Below are 22,034 nucleotides of genomic sequence, written 5' to 3'. Positions count from 1 at the left end.
GCTTGTTGTCACATTGATCAGTTCTCTAGCATCATGATTTTCGGTTAAGCTTTCTCGAAATAGGTAAGCGTCGGCTTTAAATTGATGCAGGTACCGATGTGTTTAATAAAATATGCATTTCTCCCTTTGATTTTGAGTACGACGGCAGTGTAACCTCAGGATTTATATCTTCATACTTTCATGGAGGGGATACGTTAAGTCAGAAGATAATCAAGACCATAGGTTATCTTCGTCTACCTTCATCGTTGTCTGTATCGCATTCAAAGGGCTAGAGAGGTTCTTGACAACTCCTGCCTGCTAGATACATCTTGATATCGTTCTTCCTCCAGCTTAACTTGATCCTTACAAGTGGATCTTGACTGTTCAGATGATAGATAATCATTGATGGATCTCGGATCATACTAAGTCTTTAATTTCAAATCAGTTCCATAACATACTTCACTCCATTTGCTGTGTTATACAGAACCTCAGAATATCTTCTGCTGGAGGCTGAATCACCAAATAAAACGAGCAAAGACATTGTGAGAAACAAAGAGTAAGGATATTTTCTACTGACAAGAACAAGGCCTTCGATTTGTTCACACTTCAAGAGTCTAACTGACCAGCTTTCTTCTGCTACACTACAATAGCAAACGACTGAAATCACTCAACTCTCCAAGATCTCCCCTCTGAATCCTTACAAAATGCCTTTGTCAAGGACCCTTTCAAGATCCGATTCTTGCGTTGACATTGACTTCACATTGCGCCGTATATTTAAAAAGACCTCATTCAGGTAGTCCCCTTGAGCAATATTTCCCAGAATATGAGCTAAAGTTTCTCAGGCCCTTGCAGCGAGAAGTTATCGTTGCTGCACTGGATGGACACGATGTTTTCATTCAGGCTGCCACTTCATTTGGAAAAAGTTTATGCTTTCAACTGCCTGCAGTGATCGATCAAGGGAGTAAGTCACGACGTTTGTTATTCATTTCCCAACGCCAATACTTACGCCTTCAGTAACTATTGTTATCTCACCATTACTTTCATTAATGGTAAGTCATAACCGGCCATGCGTTTTTCTATACTTATATCATGCTAGACCGATCAAGTAAATGCCTTACAGTCTGCCGGAATCGTAGCGGGTACCATTAATGGAAATACAGCTTGGCCCGAACGACAACGACTCCTTGCAGACCTTGAATCTGGCCACCCCCTAACAAGACTTCTATATGTGACTCCTGAGTACTGCTCTACAGACAACTTCCGCAAACATCTTCGAACTGTGCATGAACAGCGAGAGCTTGCTAGGATTGCCGTTGATGAAGCACATTGTATTAGCGAATGGGGCCATGACTTTAGAAAGTCCTTTAAAAATCTATCCTGGTTCCGAGAGACATTTCCTGATATACCTATTATTTGTTTAACGGCAACAGCTACGGATCAAGTACGACAAGATGTTATAGGCACTATGGGTCTCTCGGAAACAAATTTGAAGGTTTTCAGAATGACAACGAACCGCGAGAACCTTCATTATGAAGTGAGATTCAAATCAGATGAATCAGACCATTTCAATGATTTCTTACATTGGCTCAAAGGAGTTCACAGAAATAGAATGGAAAACCCAGAACGTCGGGCCGAACTGGAACAGAAGCGCGAACGCGTGGATAATGTGTCAGGAATCATCTACACTCTTTTTAGACAAGATTGTGAGAATCTCGCGTCTAGGTTGAGACATAGCGGAATAGGGGCCAGAGCCTACCATGCCGGGCTCACCCACGAAGAAAAGACCGAAACATTAAATCGATGGATCAATAATGATAAGGGCTATGACGTGATAGTTGCGACAACTGCCTTTGGCATGGGCATAGACAAGGAAAACGTACGGTTTGTCATTCATTGGCAAATTCCAAAATCTTTCGAAGGCTTCTACCAAGAGGCTGGACGAGCCGGAAGGGACGGAAAGGCCAGCATACATATCATGTATTACAGCCGCGAAGATCGTGACCGAGCATACAACAGAGTCTCTCGAGATGCCAAAGAAAGAGTCAATCTAGAAGCTAGGATTAATAGCTTGAAAGCTTTGGTTTCATACTGCGAAGAAACTGATGAATGTCGACACAAGCTGATCTGCAAATACTTCGGAGAGAACGAAGTGCCCGCTTGTGATTATGCTTGTGATTGGCACAAAGACGTGAAAGCTTTGAAGAGAGCAAAGCTTAATAATTTGATGACCGAAGAATTTGTGAGCACACAAAGAGAGCAAGGCCGCTTCGACAATGGATATGATGAGTATGATTGATCATAATATCTTTATCTTGCTAGCTTATCATGGCAATCGCTAAGTACTGCTTGAATTTGGTGCACGCATGTTGGGAATGTCATTGAGTTAGTTATGCCCCAGGGAATTCACTTTGGAAGAGTGATTGCTACAAAGCCGGTTCCATGCCTATGGAAAACACAAATGAAAGAACCTCTGTTCCCCCACTACCTATCCTTTTGGGAATAATGAAAGATGATTATCGTTGTAAAAGAGAACGACCCAAACAGTATTGATGGTGGGGGGCTATATATCCTGGGCTTTCGACCACCAAAATTGCCACTCAATTCAACAAGATCACTTGCTTTTCATTTTGGCAACCCATCTTACTTACAATACATTTCAACACAGCACAAAGCTCAGCTCTCGAATTCGGACAACATTAAACGCTTTGATCATGAGTAACGATATTCTCAACGATTGGTTCCTGGTAAAGCTGACTCGATGGGAAGACGGCCATGAAACCAGTTCGGCTCTCCTCCCTGTGAACATTTCTGCCGGTGATACACCGTCTGGCCTCAGAAACGGGCTTCAGGCTGTTTATAAGCGCATTTGGGATTACTTTACTGTTATAGAGAGAGACGGCAACTCCTCCGACCGAACCAATCTTCCTTCGGGAGCCGCCATTAGAGAAGGTGATGGTATCGAAGGTTTGAGCGTTGATTGGCAAGGCCTTTCGGCTGGCGACTGGCCATCGCAGCGGACTCTTGTGACAGAATTCAACCTTCCTGGAATCGTGAGACATTGAAATTTCTCATTTTCTCCTTCTATTTTCATTCATGGGGTCGTCTTCTGCAAACACAATATAACGGCAGGGAAAGCTAACTTGATGCTCTTGACATAGCGGGGAAGATTATCAACGAGTAACAATGCAGTCATCCACTGTACTGTCAAAGACAGTAGACTCGACGGAATTTCCTGGTGCCCCCCCAAAAATTAGATCATTTTAGTCTGGGATCAGATACATGAGACGAACTTAAAGTGCTTATGAGAGTAAGCTTCAGAACGTGAACCTTATTTCTGCAGTGTACATTGGTTGCCTCGAAAGATTTATGAGAAAGGAGGATCGGAAAGTGTGGGGATTTTGGGAGTGAAGAAAATGGGCGAAAGCATTTTGAGGTTAACATCAATAATATTATGATCTCGTCTTGTCTAGTAGTTGATAAGTACCGGTATTTCTTCAGATACAGATATTGGTGTGATTATGAAAGCCTTAGCTAAAGCGCCAGCGGCAGATGCAATCCCGCCTCCATGAAACCTTCACTCTGCTCCCGCCAATTCCATTGATTTCTGCTTTCATCACTCGTATCACCTTCTTCACCTTCACCTCGTCTCTTTGGTCCACTACATTCTGATAAGAAAGAACCACCTATTTTTGCAATATCAGGTTGCACACATCTAAGCATTCAAAAATGTCCCAAATATCCAATTCTTATATTCCATTCCTTCACTGTCCCCTAGCCGATCATTGATCCGCCCACCCACTAGCCATTTCCACTATTCCCACCAAAAGGACGTTGCATCCCTGAACCCACACCAGTCTACACGGAATAAATTTAGATCCACTCTCCTTAACTTAAATCCAAACATGGAATCGACGTGCATGCGTCCCAGACTCTTCCTTGGTCCTTGACATTAACCAACAGCTCAGAAATTCGGGAGCGGAATGAAGAAGTTCAGCTGGGCGACTGATCACATCCCTCTTCTTTCTCAAGTATAATAACCTGGTGTCTAAATATCAGCAATACAATACAAATACTTCGATTGGTAACGTGTCTGTTTTCATACTAAATCTACATCAAGTACCATCGGTTCAAGTGTCAAGGGGATAGTGTATAGGACCATCCAAATTTGCTCGGATACTATCGTGTTGCTGCCGGATTTACCAGAGCAGTCAAGAGCAACTTTGTATAGACATCAATAGCGTTCACCAAAGACAGTAGAGTCTGTTAACGCACTGTATATACATTTCATACCCGCTTGTATGTATGTTATGTGGGTAGTACCAAAAGATTCCGCCACATCTGAGACGTTCCCAAACTAACCCAAAGTCATCCATTATGCCGCACTCTTATCTACTCCAATTATAGGCCATGTAAGAATGCAAGGGTGTCATAAATCATCGTCCCATATTCAAACCTAACTCCCCGAAAGAACAAAACTCCAATCCATACTCCCAATAACCCATCAACTATCCCTTGGGAGAAATTGCTTTTCCGAAGTTTTTTTTCCTGTCCCTTCCTGTCACCGGTAGAAGAACTCCTAGCTCTCCATCCCTAATCGCCAAATCGATATTGTCCCGACTATCACCATCTCCCACAAAAATCGAACCACCTTTTCTGTCCGTCTTGGGAACATATTCTTTGTTCTGATTAAGATGCCAACCTCTATCAGCTCTCTCCTTCCTCACCTGTGCCGTAAGTAATATCCCAAAATTCGCTTTCTTCCCACCCCGTGCATCAATTTCTTTACGTTTAGCCTCGTACCAACTCTCAGTTTGTTCTTTTGGCCATACGACTCTAGGATCAATATTACCCCAGATTTGCGTTTCGGTGGCGTTATCTGATTGGGGCATGATGTTCTGTTCTTTTTCAACCTCAGCCCTAGCCTGTGATTTTTTTTGTAGATCTAAATAATGATCAAGAACGCTGGGATCGTATGTTAAGCAGCGCAATTGACGTTGATACTCGATAGTGTTGGGCTTGTAATCGCCGTAAAGTGGCGCAGAATGCGTCAGCTCTTCCTGGTTTGGACTCTGTTGGTTCGATCTCTCCTGATTCGGTCCCTCCTGGTATAACTGTGAAACTGTATACTCCAACTCCCGAGAATTAACAGGGGACTGAATAGGTATAAAGTGATTCATTGCATTATTGATGATTTGCTGATGATGAAGTACTTGCTTAGACGGAGCCATTTTTCTTGCAACCATAGTTTCTGCTTTTTGTTTCTGAACTAGACATAAGACTTCGCCGTTTTCACTTTCCGGGTTAAGGAAGTGCATATTTTGAGCCGTGGTATCTAGATTGGATTTTGGTGATATAGGCTTTAGTGGCCTCCTGATCAAAGGAGTGGTTAGAAATGGGGTCGTAGTAGAAGCTGCTGAGGATTTTTCCTCGGGAACTTCTTTTTGATCGAATAGGGAAGCTTTGCCTTCAGGATTCTGATTCTCCGCAGAAGCTGATACTGTTTCAAGCGGTCGTCCACTGGACGACAGTAGGGCTGGTAAAGACGGCGATCCGTGCCCATGAACAAGTTCATCCGCAGGCACCGTTGCAGCTTTTTTTGCACTTTCTTGCATAACTCTGAGCTCGTCTTGTATTTGAGAGCCAGGGCTATCGCCCTGTTCAATATCGAGTTGCTCCACGTCGGATTGCCAAATATTGACATCACTGTCAACTTTCTCTGGCGACGGTGGTTCGTATTCTGGTGAACAGCTCAGGTTATCTTCGACTTCACCTGGCGGTGGCGGCTCGTACTCTGGCGATGATGGGAGTTCTGACATTGATTGAATTATGGTTCGACTCGGAATTTTGGGTCTGAATGGATCGTATTAGACATATTCACTCAGTGTTCAATACATTAAACTTACACTTCCCGGCTACCATTCATATTCGGTACTTTGATTGTTCTCAATTTTGGGTGGGGAGAATGAGACAAGTTTTCAGCCCGGGGAGGTCGCGGTCCTAGAGTAGACAACGGGCCCTCCGAATTCGAAGTCTCCTGAGGTCTCGTAGTTGGTTTATAATTGAATTCTGACTGAATGGGAAAACTGCTTGGAAGTATTTGCTTATTTTTCAAATCTCCAGGCTTTCTACCTCGTTTACGCTTCATTCCTTGCATGTCCTCGTCATACTTAACAGGGTAAAGTCTTGTTTTTTTGATGGGTTTCGAGACCGGTCTTGACATGGCTGATATTTGTGCTTTGCTAGCAAGCTTAGACCTCTTATTTTTCTCTGTCATCTCGTGCAGAGTACACAAGACTCTATCATCTTTGTTTTTACCCAACATGCTGTAAATCTGCTTGTTGCATCCAGGTATCTCACACACACCGCCCATCGATTGTCTCTCTGGTGAAAACTCTGTTGGTGGTAGGCCATGTTTTCTAATACAATGATTGCAATACCAATCACTGTTTAGTTTTTAGCAATTGCCGAATAGCACGAGGGGAGATATTACATACGTGACGTCAGCTCCAACCGGTGGACGTGGCTTATGACAACTAGCATGCCATCGGGCTAAGCATTTTGAACAACGATATAAAGGATCGAGTACAAGTTCCTCTCGTTTACACACCAAACATTTTATGGCTTTGCTAGTAGTTGAGAGTGAGGCAGTTGAACTCGTCTCGTCGAACTTGTCATCGGACTGAGCTTGAAACTAACAAGTTAGCAAATCTCTTCGAGTATGACAGTCAAAAATTTTCAGAGAAGAGAATTGATTTTGTCTCAGGTCTTTTCAGTCTATAAAGAGTCGTCATATGGCTTGCTTCAGCGGTTGTGCAATGAGTTATAAACCACCAATGTGCGTCTCAGCTGACTTCTACAGAAGATCGAATCCCTTTTGCAGCAATTTCAATACCGCTTTCTATCACAGCCTTTGGTCATACATCTTGGGGCAATGTGATGTCTAACTCCGTGTAGCAATAGTGTCCAAAGACATCAATTTGCCCTCATATTTTCATTGTTGAAGCTGATATCCTTTAGCTAAAACAGTCTTGCCTGAAGTGGAGGACGCCGCCAGGGTTTGATAATCGCAAAAGGTAGTATCATCGATCATGGCAAGGAGACAGTATAACCAAAGCAGAACCAGAAGAAGCATTTTTGAGCACTCAGACCTTTTACCAGATGTTCATCATTGACATACGTATGAAAGTCAAAAAATGAGAGTTCCACATACGCCTACATTTCTTTTTATGCTTGAGAATGATTGCGGTCTGAAATTATTGTCGAAATTAGTTGCTGATCTGGTTGGAGCGACCTGCTTGCTGTCAAATTCCATATTTTTTCGACAGAAGCTTGAGAATGTAGCGATAAGATTTCTAGTCCTCCATTCTCAAATCTTCTTTCTCAACCGTATAGTTGTACTCGAAGAAAGAGGCATCAGGCTGTATCGTGAATTGTGTTGAGATGTCAGGTATATCAAGCATGAATAAATAAAAGAAGACGCGACTGTGGACGAGACGTTAAGCACGGGTGCACGGGTTCTTGCGGCCGCTGGTCATTGATTTTGCCTAAATACACCGCCTCATTTTGTGCTTGACTTGGTATAGCGGGGGTCAATCATCGAATCGATAGGCAAAGCTGTCTACTTCTCTTTCACAATTATTAAATACTACTTTACTGAGTATTGTATTCTTAACATTTGTCTTGTTGCAGATTGCTTATGGATTTCTTGAAGTCTGCAGTCGCATCTGCGATATCAAAGGGACCTCCATTTCCCTACACATTTGGGGATCAGGTTGATATAGAGGAATCCATATGGAAGTTATACAATGGAACCAAAAGAGTATGCGCCAGAGATGACTTTGGTACAGAATATGGAGTTAATGGTATCGTAGGAAGACGGTTCTAATTGTAGTATATTCTCCTTCGATGTTAGCGCGAACAAGTCTCGATTACCCCTAGCCAAAAATGCAGTTAAGAAGCTTCGAACGTTGAGACATCCTGGAGTTATCAAAGTGCTGGACACAGTCGAGGTATGAATTGTCAACAATCGAATCATGTGGTATATCTGACTTGCGATATGGGAATAGACCGACACATACATTTATATCGCTACTGAGAGAGTGGTTCCCTTGAGATGGCATATCAAGAGAAAGAGCATGAGCCCGGAGACATTGAAATGGGGATTATTTAGCATAGCAGTAAGTTTATGGTTAGTACCATTTGTCATGCTTAAGTCTAATCGAACATATAGCAAACAATTAAATTTATCAATGACGATGCATCATCCATCCATGGAATGCTTCGAGTAGGATCAATTTACACAAGTGAGAGTGGGGAGTGGAGAGTTGGAGGATTCGAGGTATTAAGCAATATGAATGATACTGAAGCAATTATTTATGTGAGCAATATATGTTTCTGGCATATAGAACACCAAATGCTAAATCTCGCAGAACTATGGCAGTCTTGTACCCGATGCCAGACGATATACTCCACCAGAATTGGCGAATGCTGGCTGGGATTCTATCAAGAAACACCCGATATATGCGACTGATTCTTATAATTTTGGAGCTTTAATTTTTGAAGTCTTCAATGGGGACTTCACAGGGGATGATCAAGCCGGCCAAACGAAGAATATACCTCCCAGTATGCAGTCAAGCTATAGGCGTTTAGTTAATAGCAATCCTAAAGCTCGACTGAGCGTTGGCCATTTCCTTGAGCAAGGTCGTCGAAGTGGAGGTTTTTTCGAGACTCCCCTTATCAAGCTTACTGAAGGCGTGGATAATCTAGGTATGAAAACGGAGGCTGAACGAGAAGAGTTCTTGAGGTAAATTATCAAATCAAAAGCACACCGGATTTAAGCTGACTTGTGAAGCGACCTTGATGAGCTTTCAAATGACTTCCCGGAGGATTATTTCAAGATGAAGATCCTTCCAGAGTTACTGAAATCTGTTGAATTTGGGGGTGGTGGCCCAAAAGTATTTAGTGTTGTTATGAAGATTAGCACTAAACTTACAGATGACGATTTTGAGGCAAAAGTCACACCTGTCGTCGTTCGGTTATTTAGCAGTCCTGACAGAGCTATTCGGGTGTGTCTTTTGGACAATCTTCCACTTATGATCGATCGACTACCACAGAAAGTGGTCAATGATAAAATATTTCCCCAAATGGTAAGGGTAATTGCACTTGACTTGCAAGCACATGCTGATTGAAACAGGTCACTGGCTTTACAGATCTCGCACCGGTAGTACGAGAGCAGACAGTCAAAGCAGTATTGACAATTATTGGGAAATTATCAGACCGAACAATTAATGGAGAATTGTTGAAATATTTAGCCAAAACTTCTAACGATGAACAACCTGGCATTCGAACAAACACGACAATCTGTTTGGGCAAGATCGCCAAGAATCTGGGAGTTAGCACGAGATCAAAGGTGTTAATCGCCGCTTTCACAAGGTCCCTTCGCGATCCATTCGTTCATGCTAGAAATGCAGCCTTATTAGCATTAGCTGTTACAGCTGACTCATTCAGCGATGATGATTGCGCTAATCGCATATTACCGGCGTTATGTCCTTGTCTAATAGACAAGGAAAAACTCATTCGAGACCAAACAAACAAGACAATGGACGTTTACCTGCAGCGTATTCGCAAATCTGCTGCCACAATGCCTGATACTGCCTTACCACCACCCACCACAGGCGAAGCTGCCTCGTCATCTACACCCCGAATGAGTACGCCACAGCCTAGTGATGCAGGTACGTCATGGGCAGGCTGGGCTATTTCTTCATTCACCAATAAAGTAGCTGCTGCTACAGGTGAAATTCAACCACCAAGTGGTGCCGTGACTCCAGAAACACGTCCGGCATCAGCACGACAAGAAAATGAAGCTCGCCATTCAACCAAGTCTGCATCGGCTTTGCATCGAAAAGCTGTGACTTCACCAGCTGTTGCCTCAGCTAACACGCCTTCGGCCAGTCACTCTTATTTCGAAGATGCGAACGCAGGAGAGGACGATATAGAAGCATGGGGTGACATGGAAGAGGATTCCTTCTTTGATGCTCCTAGCGAATCGGCATCAAAAAATACTATTGCCCCATCTTCGACTACAACCCCCTTCGAAGATAATGGCGAACCGGATTTCGCGGGTTGGTTAGCAGCCCAACAAAAGAAACCAGCTCAAAAGTCATTACCAAAAGGTTTGGCCAAGCCCGCAGCGAAAACAAACGGAAGACCTTTATCATCGTCAAGAACTACCACAACCAGTTCTTCGGGGACGAAAAAAGCAACTCCTGTAGCGACTAAGCCAGTTGTGGCTAAGAAAATAGATACAGCTCCAAAAGCTACAGATGAGGATGCTGATTGGGGAGATGGTTGGTAGGTCGATCGAGAATCTAATTTTGTGGGTGGGCAATTAGGTTTATGTATGTCACTGGGCTTGCGTGAAAATTGGCATGGCGTACTGGGTGAAACTAAGAGGGGAATTGAGCATCAAAAGGCGAGAAGGCGTTTGAATTATTAATTCTTCGGCGAGTCACAAGTTTGTTCGTGATTAGGATAGATATTAGATACCTGGATCGCATACGAGTCCTTCTGCGAAAGTACTATGAATTGAGAAGTGTTTATATGCAAAGAATTCCCAATTCGGACCCCTGAGTTTGTTGTGTATATAAAACCTCATTGGTGGAAAATCCCACGGAATTTAAGACGGTATAACATAAGCTTATATAGTCCTATCCATACTATTCATAGCGCTTTATATAGCCTCTAAGCATATGATATAGCCTCATCTCGCGTTTGATCATCGAACCCTTGACATCGCTAGGGAACCATAGCTTATGACGGACATGAGATACAAGAATTGGTCGTAATCCGTCCCCGCATGGAATCTTAGCATGGATGTTCTGAGACGATATATATGTATAAAAGAACAGACGACGATCAGAAAGGGAAAGAGGAAGGTCGGGATGATGATGAGGAGGTTATGTTGCATATCTGTGTGATTAATAGTTGGAGTTTGTTAAGATGTTGAGGTATGGGATCGTGTGTTGTTGTGCATGGTGTCGTTCGTATAGGGCTGAGATGACAACGAGAGGTTGTGTTGTGCAAGGTGGGATGGGTGGATAGGTGAGCTATGTTTCATAAATTGGTGAGTTATAGGTCGTTAGTTCGTTCGGATCTCGATGGCTTGGCTTCTTGAGCTCTAATTAGGTGAGTTGGTTTGATTTTCGAGGACGAGTAAGAAATCCTTGAGGTGGGATTGGGTGGTAGATAGATATTTGGCTGGGGCATAAAAAACGGGTTATAAAAGGGAATTGTTCGATCAACCTTCAAGCAAAACCTCTACGCCCTCCTCTAATGCCCTCTTTTTGTTTTCCTGCCATTTAAGCCAGGCCATTCCTTGCAGTAGGCAATCTGCTAGGTCGTCTAGTTTACCTACCTCATCTTCTTTCTCTGTTATTATCCCATCTTCTTCTTCCTTATCCTCGTTATTTCTCGCTTTACTTTTAACCTTGAATCCCTTCGCTCTTCCAGCTTTTCTATCCCACTTTGTGGTGTATCTCTCCTTCACCTCTCTAACCTGTTGACTACCTATCTGTACCATTTCAAGATGATTCCGAGATTTTCCATTTCCCTTTTCCCCAGCTTCCAACCATCCTCTAACTAAATCAATCTTGGCACCCTTAGTCCTCGCCTTCACTTCCTTTGTGTTCCTAACCTTCTTGAACTTCTCCTCCTCTCCATCTAACAAGCCGCTCTCTTCAACCCAGAAACTTCCTACTTTCCTCGGAGCAATCTCAATTACCTCTCCGCTCCATGCTTTCTCTTCAGCTAATGTTCTGAGAGTAGCCCATAACATACTTTCTAACATATTTACTCTAATCGTCCATTCTAAAATATGTTTGGAGCCCATGGAGCGGAAGCGTTGGCGCTCTATCAAAATATGGGTAGGGGAGAGAGGAAGAAGAGTATGCCGAATTAAGGAGTAGGCTGCCGTGCTGAGAATGGAGGGAGTAAACTCGTTGCGAGTTTTTTCTTTGGATTCAAGATCGGCATTTGGAGGGGATTGCGAGAGGAGAGAAAGTTTTTGCCAGGATTGAAGGATAGGGATAGGAACTGTAGAGTTTAAGTTCTTCTTGGAAGATCGCGACTTAGAGATAGATTTCGAAGAGGAAATTTCCAGGAGACAGAATGAGAAATTACGGATTCCCATATCAATGCTTAAGATACGCAGAGGTTTGGCGTCGGCTGACGAGCCTTTCGTGTTTGTCGAAGTAATTTGTAGAAGCTCATCTTGGAGACGTTGAATGAGGAGTGGTTTGGTGCCAGAAGTCGAGATGCCGCATTTGAAGGCAATTTGTTTGAGAGCCGCAGCTTTGAGGGTGCTGGGAATGGTGATTGCCATTCATGATCATTTATGCGTGCGGGTGTTGATTGATGTGAGAGTGATTTGGATAGCAATTCCCAAACTTTTTTTTTTACAATGTATAGCCTTGCTTGAGCTTTGTTACGATAAGAAGTTACGATAAGAACTACAATGCTTGGTGTGCATGCAAAAGGTCCTCACCGAGAAGGAGCACTGGACTGGTCAACCAACTTTTAGCTCAGGTACTCGGGTCTCTCGTATATCTTCTAGATTCGGGTTAACAGGCCACTACATTGGCTATGGGAATAGCGTGGAAGAGAGCAAGAAGTCGATGATGGAATGAATTGCAGTAACGCGGGCCTTCCGCATCCAATAAGAATAACATCTACAGCCTACCTACGACTAGGTACTTGTCAATTGAATCTTTGAGAGAAGGTCCATCCATTGAACACAGTGCTTGTTGACGAAGCAGTTCAATAACATTCATCGTTGATATTTCAAATATCCTCACCATGTGTATTCATAAACATGGAGGATTTTGCTTAACAATTAGAAAATGGAAGAGCCGAGATTTTTGCTTAGAAATCAGTCAATCGTGGAAACAACTCCAACCATTCGCGACTTCGTATAATTTTTAATAAAAGTTGCTGTTTTATGGTATTCTAATGCTGCTTTAACTAATTTTACTAGATATTCAGCCATCCCCCCCCCTCCCGATTTTCGAATTTTGAAGCTTTTAAAACTTTTGAAGCTTTCAATAGGTTCTAAATAGACTTAGAATAGTATTTACCAAGGAAAAAGTAATAATTCTGATGAATTCAAGTGATTTTGCTAGGGTTAAAAGAAAGTTACGATACTTTCACCACCTGGAGTTCGCCATATAAATTTTCAATCAGCGTGATGATATGATTGGTCCAAACGATGAAAATGGAGAAAAGCTCGGTCGCTTTTTGGTGTGTTTTACAATACTTACGCCGTCAACCTCCGTCCCTCAAAGCTATTCAAGTCTAGACTTTCGTATAGTGTAACTCAATCGACACAGTTGGTAATCGACATCTAGCACCTCCCTCACACGTCACCCAATCCTACAACAACCCTTGTAAACGGGTACCCGCCAAAAGCTATAGAAATCCACCCCTCCTTCCTCTTTCCTCTTTCCTCTGCTTCGAAAATAGCTCTCATGCAAAGATTTACTTTTCTTGCCCGAGCATCTTCCCAGACGGCAAATACTAGACTTACTTCTCTTTCTCGCCAATTTTCTGCGACAACTTTCAATATGGCGCCAGTCCCTAAGGAGTGTGACTTTTTGGTCATTGGTGGTGGTAGTGGCGGTTTGGCTACAGCCAGAAAAGCAAGTGGAGTTTATGGTGTAAAGACTATCGCAGTAGAGAGCAAGAGACTTGGTGGTACTTGTGTTAATGTTGGGTGAGTGAAGGATTATTCTTCGTCTTCTTCATCTCTTTCAAGGACATCCACTAATGAATAATAGCTGTGTACCAAAGAAAGTTACATTCAATGCCGCCGCAATCGCAGAAGCCATCCACGAGTCCAAAGCTTACGGATTCTCGGTCGAGGCCACCGCACCATTCAATTGGTCATATTTCAAGAACAAGAGAGATGCATTCGTCAAGAGATTGAATGGCATTTACGAGAGAAATCTCGGTAACGATAAAGTCGAATATATTCACGGCTACGCATCTTTGACTGGAAAGAATGAAGCAGAAGTTACATTAGACGATGGCACCAAGCAAATAATCAAGGCCAAGAAGATCCTTTTGGCAGTTGGAGGTCGCCCTACTATTCCTGAGGGTATTCCTGGTGTAGAGTACGGTGTTGGCAGTGATGGATTTTTCGATATTGAGAGACAACCCAAGAAGGTCGCTTTGGTTGGCGCTGGATATATTGCAGTTGAGTTTGCAGGCATGTTCAATGCTCTTGGTACGGAAACACATTTGTTCATCCGTCATGACAAGTTTCTCCGAAACTTCGATCCTATGGTTCAAGAAGCTATCACAAATGAATATGAACGTTTGGGCGTTAAACTGCACAAGAACTCTACCCAGAGCAAGATAGAAAAAGATGAGAAGACTGGTAAACTTACCATCCACTATGAGGATTCCAACGGAAAGGGTGTTCTCAAAGACGTGGATGATTTGATCTGGGGTATTGGAAGATCTCCGGAAGTTGAGAGGCTCGGCTTGGACAAAGCAGGCGTCAAACAAAACGAGAGCGGTCAAATTATCGCCGACGAATATCAAAATACCAATGTCGAAAACATCTACTCTCTAGGTGACGTTGTCGGCAAGGTTGAATTGACCCCCGTAGCCATTGCCGCTGGTCGTAAACTCGCCGATCGTCTATTTGGAGGCCCTCAATTTAAAGACTCAAAACTCGACTACGATAACATTCCTTCTGTCGTTTTTGCCCATCCAGAAGTCGGCTCTATCGGTCTTACCGAACCCGAAGCTATTGAACGCTATGGAAAGGAGAATATTAAATGCTACAGTACTAGTTTCGCAGCAATGTACTACGCGATGATGGAACCAGAAGATAAGCCTCCAACTAAGTATAAAATAGTCTGTAAATTGCCTGAGGAGAAGGTTGTTGGTCTTCATATCTTGGGATTGGGTAGTGGTGAGATGTTGCAAGGCTTTGGAGTGGCTGTCAAGATGGGAGCTACAAAGAAGGATTTCGATAGCTGTGTGGCTATTCATCCTACTAGTGCCGAGGAGTTGGTTACAATGAAGTAGAGAGGGGTGTTACATGAGTTTTAGAAAGATAGATACATGGATAGTGCGGTAAATATTAAACGAGACATGCGAAATGGTATACCAATATAGTTTTAAAGTTCTTAGCTTCATGTTTTCTGTCTTGTTCACTTCTTGAAATCAAAAAACGTATTTTTGTGGCTGCATAGCTTCTAACATATATGATACAAGTCTAGGTGAAGGGAAATTATCCGGTAGCCAGATGAGGAATTTGAGGAAGATCGCTATGACGTACACAATTAGATGTGTTAGTATCGCTCTATAAAATCAAGACAAACTGTACAGAATGCATATGAGATTTGGATTCAGTAATCATCCCTATCTCTGTATATGTGAGGAACGCAACTCATATTGTGCGTGTTGACTTCTAAGAGGATGGCATCTAGGTAGTAGGTAGATCAAGTGGCTGCTCTATTCGGGGTTTGTATTGTGCTTTGTTTTGTTGTGTTTCTGTTTTTTTTGGTTTGTTTTGTTGTATGGAGGAAGGGAGGCGGGCAGCTTGTTTCCTAGCGGATAATGAAGAATGATTGTACTTCTTCGATGTGTTCGGGATTGATGGAGATGACACTAAAGATCATTGATTCTCTTGATTTTTTTGATCTAGTTTTTCATGACTCGGAATACTTATCTATTCAGTTCTGCACGTATCCAGCGTGATACCACATGTCTTTGTAACTTCGCACAAGACGCTCGTCGAACTTCAGTTTTGTTATTCACACGGACGTTAGAACTATTTTAGTAGCTCGGTAGTGACCCAGTTCATGTAGTAGAGATGTTTGGAACTGATATTTGATAGGTAGAGCTAAAGCTAAAGATAATCTAAGAAAGAGAAAACTGTATGTGCAAACTCCTTATCGTCTGCTGTAGACCAAATCTCCCCCCGCCATCTTTCCTATTTCTTATGCTATGGATATCTTCTTTCTGATTGGAGTAATCTCATGTCGTTCCATAGGCGTTTTGTGTTAAGAGATGTAGATACCAAGTGCAAAATTTCTTAAAATACAAGTGTTCCCAAAATGCCATTGAAAATGCGTTTTGATATGTAAGCCTGGAAAAAGGAACATAGATAATGATGAATGTAGAGTGTTAGATAGGTAAATCTCGATCAAGCTGTGAGTAGCTAGTCGCTCAACTCAATAACTTCCCTTCCAGTACTACTTCTCATCACATCATTCGCTCCTATCCCCGGTCGATATCTTCTATCTACGCCCTTTCCTTTCCATCTTCCACTGGCCACTCCATCACCAGTGAAATCGCCGGAAAATGCCTCCCGTGCCCTGAAGGCTGGAGTTACAACCGTTCCCAGCACTCCACCTGACATTCCCTCCATTCTGTCTTCTTCCTTGATATCTTCATTCATCTCCCCATCTCTGTCCTCAGTTCCAACCCTGTTGTTTGCTTTCGATTTCTCTACGTTCCTAAATTCATTCTTCACCACGACTCCTCCACTTACTGTAACTGTGTCTAGCGTCTGTCGTTGTCGATCTGAATCGAGGCCTTTTCCTTGTCGCTTTTTATTTCCAGCCAAATTCATAGCATCATGACCCACATTTATTCCTCTCCCTACAATTTCTGTTTCATCTGTCCTCAAACTTCTTTCGCCATCCTTGACTTCTTCTTTGCTCCCCGCACAGCCTCCTTTCAATGTCCTAACAAATAGCTCCCCGTCTTCCCTCAGAAATCCCGCATCAGCCCTCACCCCATCTGGATAATCCTCTCTTCTACTCGGACTCCCCGCCAACTGAATAACCCTGCCCAGAACAATTCTTCCCCCCTTCTTCCCTCCCTTTTGAACCTTCCCATGGAGTTCATAACACGTATCACAAAGAATCAAACCACATCCTTTCACATGTGATTGACTCCCCTGCGTAGAATGCGACAGACTCCTCCGTCCATCACACGTATCCCCAAATTTGCAAACCCAATCCCCAGGCCTCGGACAGACCGCACACCATTTCGCTCTCCACACCAAATCCGCCCGACTTCCCCGCTCCGGCGTCTCCCCACTACCTTTCAGCCAATTTCCCTGCATCATTCCTTCCTCGCAGGCCTTCACACTATCTCGCACTAACCTATCATCTCTCATACGCTCATCCAGTCCTTCTAATGGTCTTAGTTCGTGTTCTACACACCCGAGAATTTTGACTCGCTCGTAGGTACATTTTACGCACATTCTTGTGGCGTCATGGCCGGCTCCACTATCTCCCCACCCGTTTTCGAGTTCTTCGTAGCCGGCTCCGGTGATGGAGGGCCAGGGGACAACAGTAACGTGGCGGATACCGTAGCCGAAGAGCCCGAAGAAGGGAGTTGAGTGGAAATCGCAAGGAGGGTAGAGAGCCATTGGGTCGCGTTTGTAGTTGAATGTGAGAGGGTGCGCAAAGGAAGTGGGAATGATCATGGTGCGGATACCCTTGTGATGGAGAGCGAACGTTGGAGGAATGAGTTGCTTTGTAGCTTGTGTGGAGTATTTGAGGTCGTATGAAGGCAATCTGCTCAGGGAACTGTGTTTGTTGGCGGAGTTAGTGATCAAGAATTGCTCGTCTGGCGAAGAAGATGATATAGCTCTCTCGTAGGCCTTTTGTTGCGCTTTGGTGCGTCGAGCATAGGGATTTGTAGTGCGCCACTCTCGATCGTTGAGTCGAGTTGATTCGAGAATGATAGTTTGAGTAAGATCTTGAGGGGTTCGGAGAACTGGAACGGCCTCTTTTCGATTTGGTTTGTCTTTTTCCTTATTAGAAGGTGTGGGGACTGGGAGTGGGAGCATTGTGAAAGTACAAGGTACTTTTGCTTTGATGCAGCGATTGCATGGCCCTTCTTCATCGCGCTCCAGCGTACATTTGGCTTTGACTTCGAGCCTGCATCGATTGCACGAAACGTACTTCCTGGGCGCCGCTTTTGGTTTCGCAACGTTGGTGACTGTAGCTATAGCTGTCGCCAACAATTTCTTCGCAACCTCTTTCTTACTATTCGAACTTCCCTTTTTCCTAGCTCCAACATTCTCAAGAACATCCGTCATCCGCATCGAAAGTCCGGAACCAGCTTTAGGACCAGCAATACATTTCGCGCCAGCTTCTTCGCAAGCTTTGCAAGAATCAACATCCTTTCCACCATCATCCGCATAGGAACATCGTTTTCGCAGCTTTTCTTTGCAGCGCATACAGGAGAGTTTTAATTCGGGGGGAATGATGAGTTCGCAATCGATTCCTGCATCTTCACAACTCTCACAAGGCCATTCGTGACTATATTCAATGAGAGAACATTCGTCGTCGCCGGCTTCGAAGCAGCCTTTGCAGCCGCGTCGTTGAGGATGGCCGTTGTTGAGATCAGAGATAGTTAAACCGTCGGATCTGTGACTGTTAGTTCTATTTTTCTGTAAAGTAATCAGGGAAAATAAAATAGGACGTGCCTTCGGTTATGTGAAGTTTTAATTCTCTTCCTCCGTGTAGAGGGGGTCGGATAATCAATGGCAACCTCCTCATCTTTATCTTCATCATCATCACTCGAATCTTCATCATCCGCTTCATGAATCGGTGGAAAGTTCCTCTCGTCATCTTCAGGACCCGGGGTGATCGTTCTCAAATACTCCAATCCTCTTTCACTAGTCAATTTAATCGTAACTATCAGCTCAAATGAACCCTGTTCCTTCGTTTTTCTCCCACTATCCGTACCCACGCTCCTCACAGTTTCTTCTCTATTCTCCTTATTCTTCTTAGTCGTCACTCTCGTACTCTTTGTATTTCGTTTCCGTTCCAAACTAGGATCATAGGTTCCGCTATCGTCTCTATCAGCGCCAGCGACTCCAATTCGTTGCGCTTGTCCTTTGATAGCGGCAGTACGTTTCGTGCTATTGAACATGATACTTAGTTCTTGAAAATTACGTGGCATGTTACATCGCATGGATGGAGAGGAGCGGTAGGAGGGGAGAGAGAAAGTTTCTAAGGCTGGAGCAGCAGGGGCGTTGAAATCAGGGGCTTCGGGAGAGGAACTGGCGGAGTGGGAGCTGGTGTTGCTGTCCATTTCGACGTCTGAGTCGTCATCGAGGCCAACGTCTGGATCGATGTCGAGATCTTGCTCTGGCTCAGGGTCAGCAGGAGATAGATCCACTTCAGAGCTTGGGATGATGGACCGAACAGTGTTCGAATTTTCAACGGTGCTATCTGGTGTATTCGAGAAAGTACTGGCTTCTGCTGAGGTTGTGCTGGTCGACTTGCTGCTCAGGACATCTCCGAAGATGCTAGTCTGAGTAGGAAGAGGGCTTTTCGAATGAGCATTTGAAACACTTCCAAATATGCTAGTTTGAGCAGAAGCTGGACTACTCATAGTACTACCTGAGCCATTTGAAAATGTAGCTGTGTAAGCAGAAGCGGGGCTATTATCGGTGCTGCTAGGAACATCAGAGAAAATGCTGGTGTAGCCAGTGTCTGGGCTTGCGATGGCGCTTTCAGCGTCTTTAGAAAGAATACTAGCCTGGGCGAAGTTTGCACTATTGAACATATTGGGAAGGCCGAAGATGTTTTCATTGAGATTTTCTTGGTTGTTGTCATTTGTGACATTTGGATTGTCATCATCCGGGTTGGGATTGGATTCGTTGTCCATATTTACCATTGTTGAATCCTAGATTCATTGAGACTTGTTAGTGACGAATCTATCAATACAGCAATGAAGAAACTAAACGACAGTGCCAGGCATTGCAAATGCTCCTTGAGTATAGAGTTGATCTGTACTGAAAGTGTATGCTAAGGATGGAAGACAACAAGGTTGCTATCATCAACACTAGTTGTTGTCGTATAGTATGAAGTATCGTCGATATATCATATACTTTATGCCATTTGATAGCAAGGCAAGTGCGAGTTACATACAGCCAAGTATATAACATAATATAAAATGAAATACAAAGTGAAAAAGAAATCGTTCATCGTTCATGACACCCCAATGAAAGTCACTACAATCAGTCGATGAAGTAAAATTGGCGAGTGCTGATGAAGCGAACTTCGTTCCCCTAAAATGCAGAACCACAAAACTAATGAACCGAGAAGGTGAAAATCTACTACAATAAAAAGGTCAACTTACCTTCGAATTTTCCTCCGAAAATTTGTGGAACGATATTAGAGATCCCGAGGAATGATTTCCTGTTAATAATAAGTGATTTGAAGTTGTGGTGGTGGAGTTGTGTAAGTTCTGTTGGATATTGAATATTGTTGTAAGATGGAAAAGTGGGCTGAGGCGTTCGAAGAACTTGGTTACCACCCATTTGACATGGCCCGTGTGTATACTACTTTTTGCTTATTGACATAAATGTATATATAAGAAATCTTGGATGAGCTCTTGGAACTCGGTCAAGTCGATATGAAAGATATCTAGAAGTGTGAAGAAGAATACAGCAAGTTTCTATGGTGAAGATATATATTCTCATATCCAGCAAGTTCCATGGCTAAAGAAAGGTAGTACAGATTCCATTAGGAGCAAAGCTATCTTGTCTCTTCCGAATAATCTATGACGACCCACAGTACGCTTTTGCAACAACCAGTAATAAAAAAATAAAACAAGACTATGCAATTACTGAATCGAATACAGGCTTTAAGCACGAATTTGAACCATATCAATAACCCTTTGTACCACTACTAACATTTTGCTGATCTAACATAAAACATATACAAGTCATGTGCCGAGGTGGGAATCAGTTTCTAGGAGATTGTTCGAGAGACTGTTCGGTGTATGAAGCTGGTGCAAGAGGCATACAAGGAATGCATCTAGACTAAAATTCTGAGAATTTTAGCAGACATCCATCGAGTCTCTAGCCTTGCTTGAGTTCATCGGCTTACCTTCTTAACGTCTGGATGAAGAATTGCTAGAGGCCATCCATTCACTATCAACCTTCAATATCGCTGCTGAAGCAATCAATGCTTTGCATAGATTCTAACAATATCCGAAGATGATTGCTTCATGATCCGAGCTCATTCCTTGCTACCTTTCAATAGAACAGAAAGAACCATTGATCGCGCGGTAGACCGAACCGCCTTGGACACTGTTTGATGGTGTAGGGCACGAAGTGCTACATATCACACTCCTTCCAATCCAGCTCTCATTGATAACAAGGATGAGGACGCACAAGTGCACAATTTGAAGTACCATAGACGAGCATAAAATGAACGTCACAATTGACGGTCGAAGGGTCCACAGCAGGAGTCGGGCGATCTTATCAGATCTGTTGATCAGGAAAGATGTTATCCGCATCAGAGTTGGTGTGAAGCCATCGAGAAAGACAAATACCTGTACGCCTAATGCGAAGAATCCAAGCAATAAATGCAATATTTCAACGGCTTCACGTGTCGGGTCTTTGGTCTGGTCTCGTAATTCTCGAAGCATGTATTTCATGTACTCCAGATAGAAAAGTATCGAAAATCCAAATAGACGTCCTGCACCCCAAAAGAAGTCTTGTACATTTCTTTGGTCCAACGAGTCCATTGTATCGATGCTCTGATGTGGAGAATGGGAAACCAATTGTTATTATGAAGAGGTGATCAGAGCTCTGTCCCGTAATGAGTAGATGTTCTGGTGGTGTTGTGTTGATATGATGGTTAGAGGAAGACACAAGGGTCTGTTTGACTCTTTCTAACTATACTAACTAGTGCTGTCATGAGAGAGGAAGGCCCGAACGAAGGTGACCAAAGCCGAACCGAGCTATCTTACAACATGACGTTCAATCCTTCCCCCAGGTCTGATTTGTGAATTTTGAGTACAGATCGGCGGTACCTCGAAACTTAAGAAACCTGGCACCTTCCAAATATTCGGAAGCCTTGTTTTGAAGCCTGTAAAAGTTTACACAATGAAAATCGGTAGGAAGCTTTCAACTCATAAGGTAGAAAAGGAGAATTGAAACCATTCATAGAGTGTTTGTACCTTGAGAGAAATCAATTGGCTTGTCAACATCCTGCTCATTCATTGAA

The 22,034-nt window shown here is 43.3% G+C and overlaps 7 protein-coding genes across 7 annotated transcripts; 4 read left to right on the top strand and 3 right to left on the bottom strand.

Moving 5' to 3' along the window:
• Nucleotides 1-683: 683 nt before the first annotated feature.
• On the top strand, nucleotides 684-2,275 carry EAE97_009217 (uncharacterized protein; the record flags this gene model as incomplete). Its single annotated transcript, XM_038879732.1, has 4 exons — nucleotides 684-772; nucleotides 822-940; nucleotides 994-1,028; nucleotides 1,076-2,275. 4 exons carry the CDS (start codon nucleotides 684-686, stop codon nucleotides 2,273-2,275), a joined length of 1,443 nt encoding a protein of 480 aa, XP_038729288.1.
• A 253-nt stretch (nucleotides 2,276-2,528) lies between these two features.
• On the top strand, nucleotides 2,529-3,288 carry EAE97_009216 (uncharacterized protein; the record flags this gene model as incomplete). The annotated part of the gene is made up of 2 exons (XM_038879731.1): nucleotides 2,529-3,029; nucleotides 3,138-3,288. The coding sequence occupies 2 exons, from the start codon at nucleotides 2,529-2,531 to the stop codon at nucleotides 3,231-3,233; spliced, it is 597 nt and encodes a 198-aa protein (XP_038729287.1). The 3' UTR covers nucleotides 3,234-3,288.
• Nucleotides 3,289-3,533: 245 nt separating this feature from the next.
• On the bottom strand, nucleotides 3,534-7,415 carry EAE97_009215 (uncharacterized protein). Its single transcript, XM_038879730.1, has 4 exons — nucleotides 7,190-7,415; nucleotides 6,474-6,670; nucleotides 5,883-6,422; nucleotides 3,534-5,829 (listed from the first exon to the last, which is right to left on the bottom strand). The coding sequence occupies exons 1-4, from the start codon at nucleotides 7,289-7,291 to the stop codon at nucleotides 4,485-4,487; spliced, it is 2,184 nt and encodes a 727-aa protein (XP_038729286.1). The 5' UTR covers nucleotides 7,292-7,415; the 3' UTR covers nucleotides 3,534-4,484.
• Nucleotides 7,416-7,675: 260 nt separating this feature from the next.
• Nucleotides 7,676-10,333, top strand: EAE97_009214 (uncharacterized protein; the record flags this gene model as incomplete). The annotated part of the gene is made up of 7 exons (XM_038879729.1): nucleotides 7,676-7,798; nucleotides 7,851-7,988; nucleotides 8,046-8,156; nucleotides 8,210-8,356; nucleotides 8,409-8,782; nucleotides 8,831-9,125; nucleotides 9,173-10,333. The coding sequence occupies 7 exons, from the start codon at nucleotides 7,676-7,678 to the stop codon at nucleotides 10,331-10,333; spliced, it is 2,349 nt and encodes a 782-aa protein (XP_038729285.1).
• A 942-nt stretch (nucleotides 10,334-11,275) lies between these two features.
• Nucleotides 11,276-12,358, bottom strand: EAE97_009213 (uncharacterized protein; the record flags this gene model as incomplete). The annotated part of the gene is made up of 1 exon (XM_038879728.1): nucleotides 11,276-12,358. One exon carries the CDS (start codon nucleotides 12,356-12,358, stop codon nucleotides 11,276-11,278), a length of 1,083 nt encoding a protein of 360 aa, XP_038729284.1.
• A 953-nt stretch (nucleotides 12,359-13,311) lies between these two features.
• Nucleotides 13,312-15,179, top strand: EAE97_009212 (uncharacterized protein). Its single transcript, XM_038879727.1, has 2 exons — nucleotides 13,312-13,744; nucleotides 13,809-15,179. Exons 1-2 carry the CDS (start codon nucleotides 13,500-13,502, stop codon nucleotides 15,067-15,069), a joined length of 1,506 nt encoding a protein of 501 aa, XP_038729283.1. The 5' UTR covers nucleotides 13,312-13,499; the 3' UTR covers nucleotides 15,070-15,179.
• A 1,028-nt stretch (nucleotides 15,180-16,207) lies between these two features.
• On the bottom strand, nucleotides 16,208-19,683 carry EAE97_009211 (uncharacterized protein; the record flags this gene model as incomplete). The annotated part of the gene is made up of 2 exons (XM_038879726.1): nucleotides 16,208-18,457; nucleotides 18,490-19,683. 2 exons carry the CDS (start codon nucleotides 19,681-19,683, stop codon nucleotides 16,208-16,210), a joined length of 3,444 nt encoding a protein of 1,147 aa, XP_038729282.1.
• Between the last annotated feature and the right edge of the window lie 2,351 nt (nucleotides 19,684-22,034).

The sequence above is a fragment of the Botrytis byssoidea genome (assembly GCF_014898295.1).
Source record: "Botrytis byssoidea strain MUCL 94 chromosome Unknown BBYS_021, whole genome shotgun sequence".
NCBI classification, from domain to species: Eukaryota; Fungi; Ascomycota; class Leotiomycetes; order Helotiales; family Sclerotiniaceae; genus Botrytis; species Botrytis byssoidea.
This window is presented reverse-complemented; position numbering and strand designations above follow the sequence as displayed.

What these genes read in the sequence shown, in the direction of transcription:
- EAE97_009215 (XM_038879730.1), bottom strand. Translation starts at nt 7,291, where the DNA reads ATGGAATTTGACAGCAAGCAGGTCGCTCCAACCAGATCAGCAACTAAT. An exon ending in GCATAAAAAGAAATGTAGGC is followed by an intron (nt 6,671 to 7,189) that starts GTATGTGGAACT and finishes CTAACTTGTTAG; the next exon opens with TTTCAAGCTCAGTCCGATGA. An exon ending in CCGGTTGGAGCTGACGTCAC is followed by an intron (nt 6,423 to 6,473) that starts GTATGTAATATC and finishes AAAACTAAACAG; the next exon opens with TGATTGGTATTGCAATCATT.
- EAE97_009212 (XM_038879727.1), top strand. Translation starts at nt 13,500, where the DNA reads ATGCAAAGATTTACTTTTCTTGCCCGAGCATCTTCCCAGACGGCAAAT. An exon ending in GGTACTTGTGTTAATGTTGG is followed by an intron (nt 13,745 to 13,808) that starts GTGAGTGAAGGA and finishes AATGAATAATAG; the next exon opens with CTGTGTACCAAAGAAAGTTA.